This window comes from Drosophila yakuba, chromosome 2R, assembly GCF_016746365.2.
Source record: "Drosophila yakuba strain Tai18E2 chromosome 2R, Prin_Dyak_Tai18E2_2.1, whole genome shotgun sequence".
In the NCBI taxonomy this organism is placed as follows: Eukaryota; Metazoa; Arthropoda; class Insecta; order Diptera; family Drosophilidae; genus Drosophila; species Drosophila yakuba.
Window position 1 is genome coordinate 16,120,173 of NC_052528.2, and position 22,791 is coordinate 16,142,963.

General features: G+C 44.5%; 2 protein-coding genes across 2 annotated transcripts; both read right to left on the reverse strand.

The window, feature by feature from the left end:
- Positions 1–5,092: 5,092 nt before the first annotated feature.
- On the reverse strand, positions 5,093–11,540 carry LOC6530858 (toll-like receptor 7). The gene has a single exon (XM_002091701.4). The coding sequence runs from the start codon at positions 11,189–11,191 to the stop codon at positions 6,875–6,877; it is 4,317 nt and encodes a 1,438-aa protein (XP_002091737.1). The 5' UTR covers positions 11,192–11,540; the 3' UTR covers positions 5,093–6,874.
- Positions 11,541–22,180: 10,640 nt separating this feature from the next.
- On the reverse strand, positions 22,181–22,791 carry LOC6530860 (general odorant-binding protein 56h). Its single transcript, XM_002091703.3, has 2 exons — positions 22,659–22,791; positions 22,181–22,604 (listed from the first exon to the last, which is right to left on the reverse strand). The coding sequence occupies exons 1-2, from the start codon at positions 22,710–22,712 to the stop codon at positions 22,254–22,256; spliced, it is 405 nt and encodes a 134-aa protein (XP_002091739.1). The 5' UTR covers positions 22,713–22,791; the 3' UTR covers positions 22,181–22,253.

Consider the following 22,791-nt stretch of genomic DNA (forward strand, 5'->3'; position numbering starts at 1 on the left):
GTAAACACGGTGTTATGCCATCGGCAATCCATGCTCCACTTTTTATGAGGCCCATAAAGTTTAGTTCAGAGGCACGGTGTGTGTGCCGTATAAGCATTTATGGCCTTTATTTAAATAAAAATAAGCATAGTTAAACATTTCGGGCTAGAAAATGGGATTTGTGGCACGTCACATGCAAAATTAGCTCGGTGCGGAGCTCTCCGCTTATAAAAACTAATTATGTGGTTATGGGTTTATGCATTTTTAATACAAACAAATATAAAGTCAGGTGGGGCGGCGTTTAAGAGTGGCGCATAAAATGTTTGATTAGACGGGACACGTTTTGTTTCCACCATAAACTGTTTTATCGCTTAATAAAATGTATTAATAAATACTTGGGATGCACATAACGGGGCATTAGACGGCTTGAACGGATATCGAATCAAAGTTTTATATGACCAAAGCACGCAGTTTCTGAGCCCCCTCCCCACCATTGGTTCCAGAAAAAAGAAAAAAGGGTTCAGGTTCGGCAAGTTAACACTTTATAAAGTGCAGCCCCAGGGCTGGGATAAACAACATCAAAAAACGAAGAAAAAATACGAAATACAAAATAAAATAACCCAAAAGAAAAGTTTTTGTCCATGTAAATAGGCTGCTCCGAAATTTGAGTAAGCAAAGTAAATGAAGTAGAAACGAGCTGGGTAACAGGAGGAGGCAAAAAACACTGAGGAACTGCCCCGAAAATGTTAATTACTTCCTTGTTTATTTAAACTGAGTGCCTGAAAGGGAGAGGTATATAGTGCGACTGAGATGGCGCGACTGCACGTGTGTACCCAAGAACTGAACTCGTATTTGTGTACTTCAGAACGCCTCCGGCAGAAAAACTAGGATAATGAGCTGCAGTGTCGGATACTCATCTGGGGTCAGGGGACTATCTTTCAAGATCACACACCCTTCATGCTCTGAAAACCCTACATAGCTAGATTTACAAAAATTTATGAATTTATTTAATCTTTAGAACAAACATAGTTAAAAATTCACCATAATAATTACTAGAAAAACAAATGGTGTTGCTGAATTCCAGCTTAGCACCGCATACCTATGGCGATTAGGCAAATTAAATACAAAATAATATAAAATTCCCCAAGCGGATTTGGACTTCCAACTCCCTTTTTGCATACATTGCTTTAGTAGTGATTAAATAATACTCCCTTAGCGAGTGCCTCGTAATCCCATCATTATTATCCTTTCCATGAACTAAGCCTCTTGCTGCTCGTGTTGATTGCAGTCGATTACAGAGCACTTGAATGTAACTCTCCAGAGTCCTGACTCGACTTCCTTCCACTCACTTCACCCTTTGTCAGTCAGCGTGGGGGGAGTGAAGGAGGGAACATGAGTCTATCATTAAACTTTAGCTAAAGTCAAACAAAATTAAGAAAGCTGTGCTATCTTCGAGTGCTCTGGGCCACTTGGAACTAAGTAAAGCGAATTAAAAAGCACACGCTCAAGTTGCCAACGCACTGTGGAAGTAGAAATGTTGGAAATGTAGGAAAAGCAACTCCTGCGATGAACATGTAAATGGAATGGATGGAATATCCAGGGCAAGGATGTGGCACTGAAACTGGGGCAGATGGGGTAGGGTCCTTTAAGGAACATGGACATGGCTGGCCAGTGGTCAGTGGCTAGTGGCCAGTGGCCATCGAGCGTGTGTGTGCGGTCAGTGGTAAAGATTATCGATCGGTGATTCTTTTCAATTGAATTGTCTTCAATCTTATTGGTCGTGACCAAGTCATTGCTTTTTATGCCTTCTTCTCGGCCGGAGTCCTTCGTATCCTGCCGGCTTTACTTTGCTTTGTTTGCGTTATTCCTCGCTGCAGCGCCACTTCCACTTCCACAGCCAAGTCCTTTGGCCATTGCTCACGAAATTTAATAAGCACAGGACATGTTTGGTGTCGTTGCGTGCAAGGCGTCCATCAGCCAGAAAGCAGCCTGGCTCATTAAACCGGTTTTTCCAGCTGGATTTCCCCCAGCCGGCGAAGCTCGCACTTTAAAGCTTTGCAGCCCACAGCGAGATATTGATTTTCTAGCTCCCCAGCGCCTGAGCAAGATAAATAGTTTCGACAAGAGTATCTCATAAAGAGGCATCTCTGGGACACCAATCCCCGCTAGAATCAGTTGGAAGAGGTGACCCTTAGCTGGGACATAATTTGTAATTGGTTTGAACCCACGGCAAGGCTGAGTTGAAAATTTAACCCAGAAACAACAAGAAGAGGACACAAGTGTTACAGTTTTTTTTTATTGTTGTATTGTGGAAAGACAACAAACAGAAATTAAAACACATGTGCACAGGACGCAGACAAACAAACACACAGCAACCAGAAACACATGCAAATACATACACCGAGTGTGACTCCTTTGGGGTATTTTCTTTTCGGTGGAGTAAATGAACCCAGCAAGCCAAAACAAATAATTACGCCCCAGAAAAGCAACAACAATGGTGGGAGATTGGGGTAAGGGAGGACACCAGTCAGGATAAAGCATAAATGTCGTCTGCCGTCCTTTCAGTCCTTTCCGTCCCGGTTTCCCCCACATTTTCTGACTTTCCCGCCGTGTTGAATAAATGCTGACAATGGACGTGAAATTATGACAAACTCACATGTACGAGCCAGCAAGTATACGAGTATGTATGTATATATATTTAAGGACATATCTGTGGGTCTATATATGTAAGGTCGTTCAGTTGCTGAAGCAATTCATTTGTTGGCACTTGCCACATTTGCGTTCTGGCGGCATTATATAGCTTATTATAAATACAGACAAAAAGTTTTAGAAAAAGGTTAATTACGTTGACTAGAACGAGAACTCAAAGTGTGTGGCAGCACTTTTCCACAACTCTGTTGCCTCGTAGTATTCATCATGTATTAAAATCAATTGGGCCTGAATTTTTCACAATTTTCCAACCATTTTGACATCAAGTGTTTAAAAACATTGCTCAATCTGGACATGTATAATTAAAAGTGACTTACGTTGTTTTTTATGCCAAAAAATAAAACAGTGAAATATGTGAGCCAAGTCCCACGCAAAAACTTCAATCATTGTCTGGCCTAAATTGATTTTCCCCGAAGTAGAAGATATAAAAGCGGAATAAAGGCCCAGAGACACTTTGATTTGCAAGCTGTCAGAATGAACTTATCACCTTGGCGTCGTTGTTTATCAGCTAGAAATTGAAAATTGCCGCCTATATAGTAGATATATGTATATATAGGTGTAAATATATAGAAAAGCCTGACCAAGCATTTCGTTTCAATTTTCCCGTTGCTCGCACAGATTTATTTGCCTATTTCTGTGCGCTCTACCGACGAAAACGTGACGAAAAGCGTTTTCCCAGTTTTGCCCCCGCTCACAAAAAAGATATATATGTATATACGAATATATATATATGTATAGGCATATCTGACTGAAAGCTGACATTGAGAGGAAATCTGAATGACTGGCCCACATTTGACATTGCCAACTTTTGCCAGGCCAAGGCAAATATTTAGCCGGACCTTTTTTATTACATTTAAATAATTTGATTGCAAGTGTAGGGTCCTGGGCATTTAAACTTGCCCCTGAGAACTGGGCCCTTTATCGGGGAAACAGTTTTCAATTCAATTTAATTCACTTTGGCCCTTCTCTCTGTGTGTGTGTGGGCGTCTGATACTTTTTTATTTAATTTTTTTCCGCACTCTCTTTTATTTCTTACAGCATAAAAATTTATTATCATAATAAGCGAGCAAAGGCCGATGTATCCTATACATTTTTTCACCGCCCCCTATGCCACACGTATGTATGTGAGTCGGCAGCAACCCTCGATGTTTTTTACGACTGTTTTGTTTTTTGTTTTTGTTTCTGTTTTGATGGAAATCCGATATTTGCAACACGTATTGAATTTTGATCAGGCAATATGAAATATTTTTTTGCCCGGCTTCTGCTTCTACTTCTGCTTATGCGTTAACTTCCTTGGAAAAACTAGAGCATTGATTTAAAGAGCTGGCTATTGATTTTACTGGGAATTTAGCAGAAAAGCGCTAGGGAAAAACCCTCCCCGGGGAAAATGCCACTCGACAGCAGATGCGTATCTGCAAACAATTAGGAAATTGTTAAATGAAATTTTCCAAAAATTCCTTAACTAGGGCTTCCGATTTTTCCCACCACCCCCCAAAAAATTCTCTTTCCCCAGTTTCCCCCATCATCATTCTAGATTCTAGGTACACAAGTGTTGCATTGTATCTTTGCCCGGTTTTGTAATTCTATTAGTCACAAGTTGTGTGCAGTGCGAAACGCTTCTTCTGTTCGAGAAAATTAAAAAACTTTGCAATTGCAGATGCAGTTGAATGGGGGTCCCCCCTCCTCAATAAAACCGTTTCCCCTTTTCTTTTGATTTCCCCAACTGTATGGCAATCGAAATCGAGTGTAGTTGATATGAGAAATTGAGATACCGATACGGATACGGAAAACGAAGTTCCTCGATTTGTTTCACCAGTATTTACAACGCTGTGGCCCTTGAGCTCGAGTTGGCCTGGCATAAATGCCAAAAGCGTCATAGAAATCCACTCCAGCCCAGGTACGAGTGTGTTTCTGTTACCCTTCAAATGGAAACAGCCATCATTTAACCGCCAGACAGATAGACATGGAGACTGAGAGACTGGGAGATTGGGCGACTGGGAAGTTGGGTTTTCGAGGCGCTATAGATGATGATGGACCATCTGAATTGGATGGAAAAAGGGGGCTGATTTGTATGGTACTTGCGTAGCTGCGCATTTGTCTGTCGGTTTATATACATGCATATACATATACACTATAGCGTATAGCGTATAGAAAAAAAAATGATTTATCACTCTGACGGCTTGTAGCTGAGCTACGTTTGTCCGTTGACTTTGACGAGCCGCCGACCGAAAACCCCTCCTCCGCGGACGCCCCTGCAAATGCGTGAGGATTACAAAACAGCAACTCATGTGCATGATGAATTAAATTAGCAAAAGCAGCAAAAAGCCAGCTGGAAATGGTAGAGCAATCCAGCAATCCCACAAGCCCGCAATCCCACAAACCATTTATCGACACAGTTTTCGGGTTTTTGTTTTAAAAAAGTTGTTCATTTCATTTGCATTGTTCGCTGGCGAAACAGAAAAATATCTTTGTTGTTTGTCGTAATCGTACATAGATTTTTAGATGTATATATAGAGTATATAAATAGTTGTATTCACAAAATTGAATTATCCATAGGTTATACAATTATATTAGAGCTGCACTAGAACTAAACTTAGGGCCGATCGACGTATATTACAAAATGATAAAATTAAATAACAGTTTTGGGTTTTTCATATACTGGTACAAGTGTCTTGTGTGTGTGAGGGGTTTCTATTCATTTTCATACCCCTTTTTCTAAATCTCAATAGTTTCAAACTGATTTGCTTAATTAATGACGAGTAGGCGAGTGTGTGTTTTGTGTGTATGTGTGCTGAAATAAATGCTCTTCTGTTTCGTACTTTCTATAGGCAGTTGTTAAACATTTACTCGTATAATATATGCGTAGATATATGCGTACTTGCGAGCATACATACAAATATGTATATATATATAAAGTATACCTCATACATAGTAGTTCTTTAATATCAGTAGTTTGCTTTACTTTACACAGTCACGTACATGCAGACACGCACATTGATATATCCATGAATATATGTATGTACTATATATAATTAGCTATGCATATTGTGTATGCGCCGCGCCAGTTTGCTAAACTTTTATTACAATTATCGTTAGTTTTGGTAAGCGTAAGTGTTTAAAATGAGCTTTTCTGTTTCGGATTTTGTTTACTTCGCCGCCCATCTACCATCTACCATCTGCATATTATTCTGCATCATTATTACGATGTAGTTAACCACGGGAAATCTTCCCGGGCTGTCGGTTTGCTAGCTAATTATTTATGCTTTTTACATACAGATTACTTGACAAATGCATTTATCGATTTTACGGCTGCGGCATGCAATTTACATGTGTACTCGAATGTGATTATTGAATTATCCCCATATGGTTATGAATTCGTATCTGTAACTGTTTAAAGGTGTATCTGTATCTGTAACTGTATCTGTATGTGTGGATGTATCTGCATTTCTGTATGTGTGTATATCTATGTTTGGGCAGTAAATACGGTACTGAGAGCTATTTACAAATGGATGCAGGATGCCGGAGATGCGCGGATACATACAGGGGTAGCTATTCCGGGTTAATGTCCATTACCAAGTCAATTATTGAACAATCAATTTGGGAATGCAAATGCAGCTCGCCCATGGAAACTCCATCTCGACTCGGGAACCTTTATACTCGAGGTACTGGAGTCCAACTGATTAAAACCATATTAAAAAGTTATCACAAATTCCCCCCTCGGGCAATTCTCGGCTAAGCAAATGCCAGATGAAGACCAAAAGTTCGTGCTCATGTGAGGGAGAAAACTAAGTTTGGTGTGGTAAAGTTTTGAAACTTTGAAATGGCATTGTAGTAAGTAACATCCCTGCCCCCACCTATCCACTTTTGGATGCACACACTTGACATGGCCGAGGCCCTCGGCCCACTGCATATGTATCTGGTGGTATCTTGTATCTCGTTCCTTGGGGCTGTGTGCGCTGTGTTTGTTTAGTGCATCTAAAATGACTTTGCACTGGATAAACAAAATAATATACGTTAAAATCTGGCTGGCTAGTTGCAACTTCCGCATTTCTATTTTGTTTTCCCTCCCCCCTCCTTAGCTTAACTCGCACATATATTTTAGTAATTAAAATTATGCACAGGAACCAGTCCCTAAAGAAATCACTGTCACTCTCCCAGAAAGCGGTCGGTTCTGCCCCACGCCTCCTTACACCAGATACGCCTGAACATGGGGTCCCTGCTGTTGTCCGGACACGGCTGTCGGATTTTGTTGCTGCTGCTGCTGATGGGCGGACTGGCTCGCCTTGGAGCCCAGTGTTCCGGCCTGGGCCTGCTGAAGATGCAGCTGCTCCCTCTTGGGTCGCCAGGTCTGTGCCCTCTGGGCTGCTTCCATGGCAAGTCCACCCGGTGCGCCCGGCATCATCAGCATGTGCTGCTCGTTATCCAGGGTCGAGTAGTCCGAGTCGATGCTGGAGTATATGTGCTCCGATGGCGGACGCATCCCGTGATGCTGGTAGTACTGGGCGTGCAGGTGATGGTTTCCACCTGATCCAGATCCCGACTGCTCTCCTCTTCGCTGCGGCCTAGGACTGGGTGTGGCCGTGGTGGCCGTGGAGTAGTTCTGTTCCGCGGGAACAGAGGCATTCACTGGTACAGCTTGTGGAACAGCACCGATTCCAACTCCATCCGCTGGGCCACAGTAGGCGGGTGGCGGAGCCTGGCGATAGAGCAGGCCGGGACTTGCCGGCTGTTTCACCCGCTCGTGGTTGTGATGGTCCAGCTCCAGCGTGTAGTTGTTGCCCCTGAATGTGGGATAGTCCACGGGCAGGGCGTAGCGCAGCTTCTCCCAGAAGTGGCGATCCGAGCGCCGGATTCGATGAACTGCTGATGTTTTCAGATAGGGCAGCAGCTCAATATCGCTCTCCGCCTCGAAGGCGACCTCGGGCTCTTCGATGATCACCAGTTTCTGGGGCCTTCCACGCAGGGCATCATGAACCGACCGTCGTAGCTCACAGCGGGCCCACTCCGTTTGAAGGAAGTTCCGGGTGAGCAGGATGACCACTCGGCGGGAGACTCTTGTCGCCTCCAAGAGCTGATAGTGGGTGGCATCATGGGCCAGGTCTCGGTGCTGTAGACAGACCCTCAGTGGTGGTCGTCCGGTTTCCAGCTGGGCGGCCAAGTGCTGGCACACGAACTCCGAATCCTTGGCGGAATGCAGGAGCACGGCATCGTAGAGCTTCTCCGACTCCTCGCAACGTGGTCCGAACACGCGAACGCCGTAATGGGCAAACAGCCAGATCCTCAAGGATTCGCGGAAGGCAAAGACCATGGCGATGACCACGAGCAGGAAGAGAAGAGCCAGTGCAGCAGCCAGCAAGGGAATATATGATTCTGGGATACCATGCTGCAGCATTGACCCACCAGAGTAGTAATCAGTACATGCAGCACCTGTGGCGTTAAAGTCCAGCTCTCTCTTCTCTAGGGATACCGAATTCGAGCTGCTATCTTCCAGTGCAGCACTACCAGCTCCCGAACTGGCGGCCATGCAGTAGATATCCTGGGCATCCTGGACAATCAGGGCATTATCCGCCACATACGATGTGAGGGCCTGCAAGAACTGACATCTGCAGCTCCATTGATTCCTGCCCAAGCTGATGGATTTTAATCTTGTGCCGAAATGGGTGGCGTGCATCTGCCAAATGGGAAGAGTAACCAGACGGTTGCCATCAATGCGGATTAGCTCCAAGGCGGCCAATGGTGCCAGAGTGGCGTTCTCAATGGTCGTCAGTTGGTTATTCTGCAGATACAGCTCCCTCAATGCGGAAAGCTGCTCGAACTCGTAGCCATGAAGGGTGCGCAGCTTATTATCGGCCAGATGGAGCAACTGCAGCGAGGCCAGGCTGGCAAAGGTGCGATTTTGTATAGCCGCCACCTGGCTGCCATTCACATAGAGAGCTCGCAGGTTCTTGCGCCCGATAAATGCATGATTCTTCAGCACAGGGAAATTGTTGCCGTCGAGGTACACCACACTGGAATCCATGGGAACGCGCCGTGGCAGCTCCGTGGTCTGTTGGCCACCACAGTCGACAACATTCGTGGACCAGATTTGGTCGTGGTAGCAGGTGCAATTACTCGGACACGTCATCTCGCAATCGCAGGCATCAAAGTCACAGCAGTGACATAGGGCGAAACAATGCGACTCGTAGCGGCAGAGGAAGTCCTGCGGACGCAGGCCACTCAAAGGACGCACTGCAGCACCGCGGGCGTGAGGCATCACGCACTCAATGTTGGCCATATCCATCACCCTCGGATGCTGACGGGTGGTCAAGTTGTTAATCCTCTGCAGCCAGTCCATGGTGCAGTCGCACTCGAACGGATTACCGCCCAGGTAAAACTCTGGCAATGGTTTGGGAGCCACCACTGGAGCCACTCGCAACTGTTGCAACTGCAGTTTACTCAGCTGATTGGCATAGAGATCCACTCGGGCCAGATTTGCCTTATCCACAAAGGCATTGGGCTGCACATTTCCAATGAGATTGTTGTTGATGAACAGCAGCTCTATTGTGTTTGGAATCGACATTGGTCCAATTTCTGTGATGCGATTGTGCGAGGCATCCAGCGTTTTTACTCGAATCTCCTCCTGAAGCTTGTAGTAATTACCGAGGGCCTCGATATAGTTTCCATGGATATCCAGCCATTTCAGGTTCGATGGGATGAATGCGTAATCAAACCACACCAAATGGTTCTCCGAAAGATTTAACCACAGCAGAGAAACTAGTGTAGCGAAAACTCCATTTATGTCCGCAAGGAAATTCCTGTCCAGGCGAATGGCCTCCAACTCGAAGTTCTTGTCGAAGGATCCCCGCTCGATGCTCTGTATGCGGTTCTTGGCCAAGTTCAGAACACTAAGCCTGGGCAGATCCTGAAACATGCCCACTGTTATGTTGCCAATCTGATTGTCTATCAGCCGTAGACCCGTCAGCTGGTGCAGATTCTTAAAGCTCTGGTTGTCGAAGGTACGGATTTGATTCTCGCCCAGGTCGAGAGTGCGCAACATGGCCAAATCCTGCAGGGCACGAGGTACCTCATTCAGCTGGTTAGAGCTCAGGTCCAGCTCCTTCAAATCCGAGCAGTTTTTGAACACAGCAGGCTCGACCACGCTGATGAGATTATTGTTGAGCGTCAACTTCGACAGTACATACAACCCATTGAATAGTTTATCATCCAGGGTGTGCAGGCGATTCTCGGCCAGGTTGAGGGTGTGCAGATTGTACAACGGCAGGAAGGCATTATCCTCGATGTGGCCAATGGAGTTGTTTCGCAAGTTCAGGATCTGCAGGAAGTACAGCTCTTTGAAGGTGCGATAATCAATTCGAGTCAGAGCATTATGGGCCAGATTCAGCACAATAAGTCGAATAAGGCCGGCAAAGGTGGTGTTATCCACGTGATTGGAGGTCAGCTGGTTACCGGACAAGTCCACAACCAAAAGTTGCTCCAGGCGATGGAACAATCCCTTGGGCAGCTCGTAGAGCTCGTTCTGCTGCAGGTGAATCTCCCGAAGTTCCTTGGAACCAGCAAAAAGTCCTTCCGGCAGTGTCTCCAGGTGGTTATTACTCAGATTGACTATTCTCAGAGAAGCTAAACCAGCTAACGCCTCCCCAGAAAGTTCCGATAGATTGTTGTAGGCAAGATTCAGGTGCTGCAATCTCCGTAGTCGGGAAATTCCCCAGCTCTCGCTGATGGATCTTAACTCGTTGTGACTGGCGTCCAGTACCTGCAGTTCACTGCCAGCACTTCCAGAGCCCGCGCCGCAGTTCATGTCCGCGAATCCCAGCTGTTCGGCAGTGCGAATGCGATTGCGGGTGAGATTCAGCACCTGCAGATTGCCCACCGGACAGAGGAAGCCGGAGGGCAGCTGACGCAGATTGTTGTCGCCCAAATCCAGATCGGTGAGTTGTTTCAAACCACCGAGGGAGTCGGGGAAGAGCTCCAGGGTCCTCGTTGGACCCCACTCACTGTTGTGTGTGCTCAAGCGCAGGGATTTCAGAGTGGCCAATCCCTCGAAGGCATTGTTGGGCAACTGGAGCAGCTTGCACGAGTCCAGACGCAGTGCCTCCAGGGTCTGCAATCTGGCGAATACTGCCACCGGCAGTGAGGATTCAAAGAGGTAGAGCTCGTTGCACTGTATAGTCAACTGGCTGCTGCCATCGGCGCCCTGGAGATCCAGACCAGGCTGTCGCTCAATGAGACGCAGGGCGCAGTGCACCGCACTGGTGCCGTTGTACGACCAGGAGCACTGGTTGGCCGGACCGCTGTGCTGCGATGGATTGGCCGGAACTGGCGAGGCTGCCGGCACATTGGACAGCAGCGAGGAGTAGTCGCCGGATAGCGATACCGTGGCAGCGGCTCCTGTTCCGGCGCCTAACATCGCGCTGGCACTCGATTCGCTATCCTTGGGCGCCAGGGCGGATTCGACCGCTAGACTCCAGGAGAACCCGAGCAGGAGCAGCAGGATTGCCGCCATAGTTGTGGGTTTTGTGCTTGGGGGGGCCTGGGTATCTGTATCTTGCAGATACCTTAAAGGGGTGTAGCTCGCGTGTTTTTCGTGTGGTTTTTTCACTCTTGGTCAATTGACATTTTTCCTGGCCACTGTTTCACTAAGCGCACATTTAAACTGGGTGTATTTTCTTTTTGAATTTTTCACATTCAGCGCATTCGTATAATTTCTCTTTCACTTGTTCTGATGGCTGTTTCTCTTATTTTCTCCAATATTCTTATTTGGTTAACTCTGCGTTTTGCGAATTGAATTGTGCGTGGCCCACACGTCCGAACCGTACGGCACTCGCACTCGAACTGTTTTCAGGTTTGCCACAAACTGACGGCTGAGTCTCGAGTTGCCGCTTCGACGGACGGCAAAGTATCTCGCAGATACGAACGATACCGCCGAGCAATGGCGCATGAGCGCTGAAAAAGAGAGCAATTTTAGTAGCATTTACCGCCGCTGCTTGGCGTAATGGCGCCACTGTTCGTGAGAGAAGGTTTGCAAAGAGAGAGAAAATCGTTTGAGTGAAAGAGATACTTTGAGTGAAGTTGCTGTTTGAATTTGTGAATCAAACGTAAACATTGACCAAGAGCAAATAGCAACTTGAAATTCAATAGGGAATAAAATTGCTATTGTCAATAGCTAGTAATCACATAAGTCAACAATTATAGCAATATTAATTAATATTTTTTAAGGGCTTTGTTGACAGGGCAAGCCGATGGTGCAAAGATTAAAAAACTATCACTTAATTTCCTGAAATAATTATTTTTAGGAATCAACTGGATTTTAATAAAAGCACACATATGTATTTTTTATGTGTTTATGACGCTTAGTCGGTTCTATTGCTTTAAAAACGCCGGGGTAACTTAACATCTCTAAAATGAAAATATCCTCTAAGGATATGTTTTATGATATACTTAAAATTTAATTGACGCGTCATTTATATTTAAGATTATTAATTAACTAAATAATTTTATATCAACCAGCCATGAAGAATTTAAAACTATTAACATAACAAACCATCAAAACTCCAGACTCGCTCTCTGAAACTCATTCATTCATCTCAGTATCCGTATCTCCGTATCTCGCATCTGAAAACTCTCCCTGCGCTCTTTTACTCAATAGTTTAAGCAGAGATTCCCGTCGAACCACCGCCCCTCCCCTCGGATACCGCATCAATCCAGGGAGATTGTTATTGTTACCATTAACTCACACGCGCCGCATGCATATCCGTCGGATACTTTTCTGCTTCCCAGAGTTCTGCATATCGGCATCTTGTAATTGCCGCAGCTGCAGCTGATAATCAAGCGGCATGCCATTTTGTCAACGCCAAAAGATGTTTAACACATTGCCCCGAACTCTGCACTAGATGAATATCTACCATCCGAAAGATACAAGAAATACAAGATACGATGCGTATCTATTTATAGTCTCCGCTTGTTTGAAGTAGAACTGCAGTTTTTGTTTAGACATTCAAAATACTTACGAGCAACATAGATGGCCAAGGCCGCCTGGAGAAGAGAAGTTCTCGAGTGGCGAGTGAATCATTTGCCACCTCTGGAGTTGCGTACGCAAAATGTAATATTTATGAATACTGCTGCTGCTGCTGCCCCATGCCAACCATAAAACATTCTTTTCGGGGGCCATCGCTCTAACCGTAGATGGAACTTTTGTTTGTTGTATGTGAAAGGAAGTTTCTCTAATGCATTTATTATTCATAAGAACTTTTTCATTAGGAGGCTGGGGCGGCGAAACAAATGTCCAGTCGGAAAATCCACCCAGTTTGACCAAAATACCACCCCCAATATCTGAAGGTCCAAGCTTAGTGACAAAGAGAGCTCATGTAACTAAGTTAGTACCTTTGACTTGAGCTCCGACTTGACTCCCTGCTAAGATACAGCACACAGCATTGTTTTTTCGAGGTGTCGAAAACTTGTTCAACTTGTTTTCATTTTACTATTTTTCCACATCTCCTCCAGCTGAGTGTGAAAATGCTGGGAAGCTAATATATAAGCGCATTTGTGTGTGTGAGTGGCTTCCTGAAATGCTGCAGGACACTTATTTATCGATCAAGGAGTGAGTTCTGTACTTACAGGGATATTAACTCGACACGGAGTAGGAAAGTAAGTCGGGAAGGGATAAAAATTGCTGAGAGTTAGGTAAACAATGTTTCTTAATATATGTTTACCTTGCATTTGAATCACAAATGTTGCTTAGGGGGGTTTAATATACAAATGCATCGAAGGAAAATAAACTCTAAAGTTGCAAGCAATGCAACTTCTTAAACTGCATTTACATACATTTAATTGTTCTATAAAGTAGTGGCATGTAAATTTATTATCTAATTTGTTTTTAATGTAATAAAGATTTTTAGACCATGAATAAGAGAATTTCTATGCGCAACTGGGCTGTTAATTTACGCCTTCATATTCTTCTCCTCGAAATGCGATAGTGTAGCACAACGAAACAAAGACATTTCTTTTATTTCTTATTATTGCGGGTTATCATGGAGCTCTGTAGTTCATACTGCAGCTTATCTGCGGCGATGCCACCATGAAGTCATGTATCTCCCCAGATGTCTTCATGTTTGGGGCAATGTTCGGAATGTATTTATAATATATATGCCTGCACCCGGGACAGAGGTTATCTTGCTGATATCTCTTCATTTCGAATATTTCGATTTATAGTGCACAGTTATGACATTTAAATATGCATTAAATTGCGTGATAAATTGTCAGCCTGCCGGACTGCTGGAAGTGCAGTCGCTGATGTATGCATAAATAATTAGAGAGCGACAATAAAATGAGTTGGCAAAGTTTAATTACTAAAGTGCGACGAACAGGGCACAACTTTTCGATTAGTGGCTCCGGGAAGCCGGACAAAGTCGATTTTCATGGACCAGTTCTATTATCAGACGCCGGGCTTCAATGCTGGGTCAGTCAATGGGGAAATTCGTAGTTTTTGGCATGGGGAATGAGAGATGGCAATCCCGAACAAATTGTGAAATGGCAAATGCCGCACAGACCGATATAAAATATGCCGGCTGGACACAGGATTGCTGGCCAAAAACTGAACTAAAAACAAATTTTCTGGTGCCGCAGCAGCAGCTGAAATTGACAGACAGGGTGAGGAGGATTCCGATTCCGATTCCGAATTTTGGGGGGTATGGCATCGAAGCGGTTACCGCACAGTGGAACAGCTTTGGCATTTATTTTTGTATTTTCTATTTTCGTTTTTTTTTTTGTGCCTGTGAACAGCTAGCCATCATAGGAACCCTATCTGCAGCGAATTGATGGAGCTTTGACAAAGGAAACTCCCCTTTGTCTCCTTTTTGTTCATTAACGGGCTCGTTTTGCAGGGCAAAAATGCAGCATGAAATGCAATCGCTCTGATTGATGAAATTCTCCAAATTGCATCTACTCGCCTTTATTGATGGCTTTTCCGTGACCAACGCAACATGACAACAAACTTTGTCCCAGCAAGTTAATCGGATCAATGTTGGCCAAATGCAGGTCGTTATTCGGCTCGTTTGCTGCCAAATTGGAATTAGAATCCGGCAGGACTTTAAAGTGGTGGCATGTTGCCGGTTTAATCTGGGCATATTTAAGTCTTTTTTATTTACTTACTGAAATGTAAAAACCGACTTGCATTGAAGACCATTTGAGTTAATAATTTAAGCTTTGATGGTATGCTCATAAATTGTATTTTATACGTATAGATAATATGGTGTGAGTTGTTCTTCTGAATATTCTGCGTTGCTTTCAGGTTTGAGATATATACATGTACATGCCAGTCCGACACCAATCCAGTTTTTGAAAATTACTAAAATTTTGAGCGTAAACTTAGAAGCACGTCAACAAGTTTATAAACAGTGTAATATACTTTAGTTCCCCATACAAAGTATGAGTGTCGTGCTACACAACACCGTTTTGTTTGTGTGATAGCAGAATGCCTGGATCTTGTTGGCAGTTTTCAAGTGTTAAGATTGGACAGGGGGAGGGGGACTACCCAGTGTGGAGACCGCTGCTCCCATGATATAAATTGCACAGCTGAGCGGGCAGCATAATCGCATGCAATTATGCCGCACACAATCACAACAGGCCAACCGACCAACCGACCAACCAACCAACCAGCCAGCAAGAAGTTTGCAAAACTCGCCGGGCAACTCGGCCAGCTCAACTCACGTTAAGTCAACTGGGCTGGAAGTGGCAGTGGCAGTGCCAACAAGCTGGCACTAACAGGTGAGTGGGACGGGCAGAAGATTCTGCATTGGCAGCACAAGATTGGGAGAAGGTGCTCCTCTTCCTTCTTTTCCTCAATCGGGAAGCAAACAATGCAGGCGAGCGAGCTGCAGTTTTTGCTGCCTCTGTTTTGTGTGTTGCACAATCTTGTCTAACTTTGTTTAGTCATCGCCTGGCTCTCTCTGTGGCTCCTCTGGTTCAGCTTCAGGTTCTCAACCGAGCCAGTTTTCTGCCTTCTGTTGACTTTCGTCCTCAACCTCATCCTCATCGCCATCGCCATCGTGGTGTTGCCTGATTTTTGAGACCGCGTTTGCTTGGCCATATTTTGTTTCTTGTGCCGCTTCCCTTTTGCTCTCGATGATTGCAATTGGATGCACAAGCGCAGCGCCTCGTGTGCAGTTTTGATCTATTGATTGTTTCCACCCATACAGCCCATACAGTCTATACAGCCCACACTTGCCTGGCTTTCCGATTTCCGCCTCCGAATCATGGCTACTCGAATCCCAGGATTCAAGCGTAAGCAAATATTGCATTTTGCGTTTTCCAATTAAACTTGAACAAGTGCCGGGCAATCGAAGCCTTTTGTCTCCGGGGATTCCGTGCGATGACTGTGCAAATGTGAGTGGCAACAGTGTTTCCAAGTGTTAGGCGACTCTTCGCAAGGAGAATGCAGAAAGGCAGCTGGAAAAGTATCAGCACAAGGCTTCAACAACTATAATGGATTTTTCAAAATAGACTTTAACTCCATTCGACAGCAAATATCTTTTTAATTTAATACTTAAACCTTTTACAAATACTTTCAAGTCTAGTAAGAACTCAACTCATGTTTGTATATATCTCATAGTCATTTAAATGCTTCCTTTCCATATTACCTACTTTTGCACCTCTGATAACGGCTTTAAAAACATTTTATAGCACCTCTTATTTCTTTGGTCGAATTTTCTAACCGTACTGCACAAAGTTGTATACAAGTAGGCGGTAAAAAGTAATTTCAGTTTAAAACTTAAGCTGCAGTTAAACGAACTCATTTGGAAAAGTGTTCCAGAGATAGGAATTCATTGCAGCTGCCCAGTTACAGTGTGATATAGCGATGCGCATAAACAACCAGAAGAACCTCCATTAAATTGTGTTCAATGAATAAAACCCCTTAAGCCAAGTAACTATTAAGGAAAAGCCAGGCAGCCAAGTTTTCCCGGGAAAGCGGCAAGTATGAGCCATAATTCTAAGAAGACCGTCGACAACAAACTGTTTGGTTGTTGAAAATAATAGCAATTACACACGAGTGGGCCAATAAAACCAGCAACTAGATAGGAGGGATATGGGATATGGCCAGGCGCACTCGAATCGCATTTATGGCACCACTTTAAGAACCCTCCGAAATGGTTCTTCAATCGGCTTGAAGGGATCTGAATTGAGGTAGGGGATTCTGGGAGATGGAGTGTGTCTGCAATTTGGACACGTGCAAGTCTGTAGTGTTGGATGGGCTTTGGGGTTTTCATTTAGCGACTTTCTGAATGGCTCGCTGGTTGACCGCTTTCCCAAGAACTGTTACAAGGCGTCACTAAACTAGTTTGCCGCAAAACACTGCCCAGAACCAAGCCAAACGTATAATAAATTACTCAGAATTTTTAATGCGGAGATAGAGATATGTTATTTTCCAGTGGAATGCCGTGCACGTCCATAGCTCGTTAATTCGAAGAACTCAAAAATCATATGTGCGAGCATTTTACTCCCCTCGAGGAACAAAAAAGCATTCACTCGTACAAATGCCCAAAAACCGAGACAATTAAAACATATATGTATATACTTTTTTGTGTTATTTCTTTTGGCTGGATATTTTTTCGATGGACGCCACACGTAACCTTGGCTGCATTTTAATCATCATCCCGGTCCTCCGGGGTTGAGTTTTTGACGAATCTCAACGAGTCTGTTGCACGTGCTCGGTCTTTTCGAGCCACATCAATCAAAAATAATTTATTTGAGAGCGGGCCCAAAAGCTTGGCCATCTAAGATATGGCCAAGCCACGTAGTACCGCAGGTAACTTGAAGCCAAATGCATTTTGCTTATTCATTCAAAACTTGTGTGCGCCTTATAACATTTCTAATTTACGAGCTCGATTTCAACGTGGAAAACTGTCCACAACTAATTGATTTATACCAGAAGAGTGTGCACGGGAAATCACAACGAAAGCATCAAACATTTCTTCTGGAGAATATAAATTTTTACCATTGCAATGGTAATGTGGTAAGCCATTTATGGAATTCAAATATCAGCCATGAATAGTACGTGCAATGGGTATGTCACGATTCTTAGCGCCTTAACACTTGTCAGCTTTTCGGCTAAAAAGGGTTAATACCTTTATCTTGCGGTTGGAATGCTGCCATCTGAGTTCTGTTCCACTTTTGGGCTGGTATTTACAAAATATTTATGCCAAATGTCTGGAATATAGAACAGTAATTAGACATCCCAACAATTGACTGGGCGAAACAGCACCCTTAATCGAACAAAAGAACTTGGTGCGCGTCCATTAAATTTGTCACCCGCGGCTAAGCTAAATGTCAAATAGTACTCACGGCCATTCCAGGATATATACTACACACATTTTCACACACACCCACATACACAGACACACACAGTTTTGCTGGGAGAGAACAATAACAGCATCAATTTGACACGTACAGGCGCTAATGATGGGAATGGCCAGCCAACTGAACGATCGAATCCTGAAGCCTGAATCCGGCGTCCTAAGTTCTGAATCCTGAATCCTGTGCGCTGCGGACAGACCGCTCAACATGCCCACAATTGAACCACCCGGACTTGGTCCCTTTAGGAACTTTGACATCCTGCCGTTTCGAGCATTTGAAATCCCACTTCCAATCCCACTCCCCATCCAACTTCCATTCCACCGCCAAAATTTCTCTGCTGTCACTTCCTTCTCGGTGGTGTCGGTGGTGTGAGTTGACGTTCTGAGAGTCGACGACTGCCAATTTAATTCCCATTGACAAAATGCACAATTGCCGGACACCATGCCGATTTCTACCCCCTACCTACCCCTCATGCCAACATACCATCCCACCGTCCTACCAATTTGAAATGGCCCATTGTGCGCAATGTAACTGTTCTTGTAATTGTAATTTCTGCTGGTGACAGCCACAGAAGACTCGCACACTTGCTATTAATTATTTTAGAAAATCGCTTGTAATAACAATAAATTTATGCAACCCACTTTCGCAGACATACATATGTATTCCTCATCGCACACATCATTTTCCACCCACAACTGTTCCATTTTTCACGACATTCAAATATTTGCTTTTCGGCATTGCCAAGGCCAATGGAGAATCGTTGGATGGCGCATATCGAGTGCAATCAAGGCAAATGTTTGCACTGGGCTTTCAACTGTCTGACATCGCAGGGATTTTCCAGCTAACCAATCCCATTTCCCATTTCACATTTCCCCGACCTGCCATACCCAACCACTTTCAATTTTGACGGCATATCGATTTAATAAATTTGCGTGTGGCCCTTGCGACAATTTGATTGACAACAAAGTTCGGCCCCCTCAGTCAATTGCTTGATTTGAGTTGGTTAGGCGTGTTTTTTTTTATATTTTTTCGGGCATTCTACAAGGCATCAGATGGCAAAGAGATATGTACACACGATTGCCATTGAGGTAGTTTGGGGAATTGGTTGGGCTTTAAGCCACTTGAGAGCACAAAAAAGTGCAAAAGAAATCTTTTGACTGCCAAAAACCACTTTTATGATTACTTAGATCAAAATTTACACAATTGAGTTGATGTTTACAGTGGCTCAAGTTTTGATTTTGAATAACTTTACTTTATATAATGTAGTTAAAGTTAGTAAACTATTTCTACTATATATTCAATAATTTATATCCAATTCAAATGCTGAATTCCCATGGCCTCTGCCAAGCCGTTACTTTTGATCAGTTGCTGGTACAACCTTAAATTATATTCATAAATCAAATGCTACTGTGCGATCAAAGCCCATGGACAGAAAATTGTTAACATCCGGGTAATTTAAATAAAATTTCAGTTACCGTGTATCTGCATTTCTATTCAACAGACGTGGGTTTCCATGGCGGCTTGGAGATTCGAATTGGTACCGAAATAGACGGTGGCGGCAATTAAAATTAGAATTCACCAAAAATGTATATTTAGGCGCGCTTAATTATGACCCTGCTTCGCGACCCAGGAGCATAATGAAGGTATTGAAAAGGCGTTGACATGCAACCGATAATTAAATTCCGACAAATACCAAAAACCCGACAATGAGATACACTGCGCCAGTTCCCACATAATAAGGATTTAGCAATAAAACTCTTGCATATGTTAATTCGGGTCTACGGTGCTGCAAGATCGCCCTCCCGGGACTTTTTGGTGTGAACCAGGGGGTTCGAGATCTGGGACCTATATACGTACGAGTATCTGAGTATCTGATCGCCAATGCCCTGCTCGTGCCCGTGCATCTTGAGCGGGACTGCGCCGTTAGTTTTCCCCGAGCGGGAAACGTGCACCCGCACATAATGTGCAAGAACAGCAACTAAAGTGTCAACTTTTCGGGCTGTAAATATGGGACGAACTCGAACCCAAACCCCTCCTCCCAGCCATTTGCTTTCTAATTTGGGCGCACGCTCCTCGCCCGAAAAGAGGAAACACAAGAGGAAGGGGAAAGGGGAAGTAACGCAGCATTTCCGTTTTTCACACACACATTTGAAAGCAATTTTTCAAAATTGAAATTCACTTCATATGACCATGTCTATGCCATATCTATTATTTTCCTATCGCACACCCGTTATCGGTGACAGCGGATCAGCAAATGAGATCGCTTGACTGCGATAGTACCGGGCGGCAGGAAAACCCAGCAAGTGTTGAAATAAACCGAAAACCAAGCATTCGGGGTGACAATTGTGCGGTTCGAGGGCGGGAGTATGAACTTATCTTCAGAATTAGTTTTAGCGCTTGGAACTCTCTATCAAAGCTCTGGGATCAAATTAATCCAAAAGCCACCCGGCTGAAACATAGGCAGCATTGTATCTGCAGATTGACTAGGCAATAAACTACACAGCCGCCACAATATTTTCCGAGCCACCGCAATCGTCTTAGTCATCCCGTCACCACCACCCAGCAATCCTTTTTGACCAAACCGGGCCAATTCAACTATATCCAGCGACTCCCCCCCCCCAACAATATCCCATTGAAAAGCAGCCTGCTCCATCATCATCCGTATCCAACTCTATCCCCACTTGACTGGCCGGTGTCTTGGTAACTCCAAACAATGAACTCATAACTCAAGTGACACTTTTTAACTTGACTGCATTTCATCATGTGGTATGTACGTCTTGGAGCAGCCCGTCTTTGGTCGTTCGCTCCGCTTCTCGGCTCGCTTTTCTTGTTTCGTAGTCCAACAATATTCAAATTGAGTTTTCCAGTGCAACTCCAAGGCCCCCCACCTCCCCCATTCGCCTGCCCTGTCTGCAACTGTAGTCATCCATCGTTGGAAAGTTTTTTGTTGCCTGGTATTTGTTAGTTGATAAAAGGCCAAGCCATTATATGCATGGCCGGGCTGCACAATTTGAAGTGGGTAAAATTTGTATGCATGTGGCTGTCATGACAACGCCCCGAAGTCCAGGTCCCAACTACGACCCCAAACTCCGCTTTTTGAGTTCTAAACTCCATAGCCATAGCCATCGCCATCTCCAACTGCGACCTTTCAATTCAAACAAGAAGCAGGGATTCTTTTTCAAATTGTCATTGCTGGGCTGGGTCCTTCAAAGAATTCTTGGCTTTCTTTTTCAGATTCTGTTGTCTCATGTCGCTGCCGACTTGTCAACCTGCCGGTCCCGTGGTTCCTCACTCTCACACTCTACTATACACCCAAGTTTACCCCAAGATTCCCCATCTCTGATGCCCGGGAATCGAATCCACTCCGCTCCTCGTCCGACGGACAAGTGCAACGAACCGCGTTTGTCTTCCTCCATTGCAGGCTGCTGCGGCGTTGATTTATGTAACATCTTCTATGGTTACATTGGCTCTCGATCCCATACAATCCCCGTTCGCCCCGATTTTCGCCATTAAGCGCAGCTCATATGTTACCCGAAAGGTACGTACGTACAGATGTATATATGTATGGGTATGTATGGATGGTGGCAGAGGCGGGAGAGTCTCACACGTGAAATGATTTATTAGCGGTAATTGGTGTCACAGTGTTCCAAAGAAAAGGAAAGGATACTCATCCCCACATCCCGCATTCCATCCGCCACCATTCTCGGTTGCCAGGCACCCCCCCTTTGTTACGAAGTTCTCTTTTAATTATCTTGATTTTAAACTTATTAAAATTGACAAATGATTTTCGTAGACAACACTGCTGCGTTGGCTCGAAGGAAACAGGTTGTCAATGACGGCTTCCCAGAATCTCGAGAGTTGATAAATCACGGAATGTGGCAGCCAAGTCAACTCTTTAACTCTGGCTTTTCCTCATTTCTGGTAGTTGTGGGCTTATCATTCTGGACTCCCCAAGCGATTTCGTTTTGACCTGAGTTTTTGGGCTAGGTCGCAATCGTTCTATGTGACGCACCTGGTTAATTGTCAATTGGTATACCGATTAGATTATGATATTTTGGGATTTTGAGATTTTTACATCGACTTCGATACTTAAAGGACATGAAAGGTAGTTCTTTCTGGTCTTATCTTTACAAATAAACTTTGCTTAAACTTGAACAAGTTTATTTAACAAACTGCAACTAAGCAACTTTGGAACCAAAAAACATTGCGAACGGGCATTAGTGATGTCCGGGAATGGCCTTGTGCTCCTTGAGGCACATGGTCACCTTGAAGGCGGTGTCGCAATCGTTGCTACCCTTGATGTCCTTGCAGGCATTCACTCCCGAGGCAATCTCGTCCATTTTGTCCTTGAACTGGGGCACATTCTTGAGGCTGTCGAGCATAGCCTGGGCATTGAACTGGCCATTGGTGAGGTGGCCCTGCTTCTCCATCAGGCACTTGGTGTAGCACTTGAGGTTCTCCTTGGCATTGCTCTGCATTCCGCTGGCCATGAACTCCTTGAGATCTGCCTCGGTCATTTGGTTGGTCTCCATGCACTGCTGCATTATTTGGCGAAAGTCCGGATTACACTACGAAAAGATTTCCATCAGTAACAAATCAAATTTAGCGTAAAGTAGCAGTACCTGTCCCATGGACATAAGAGCAGCCAGTGCAACACAGAAAAGAGTGAACTTCATTTTGAGTTATATATTTGTTAAAGCTGTTCCGGATTCACTCGATAGCCTCGACTGTTGGTTATTTGCTTGAAACTGGCGG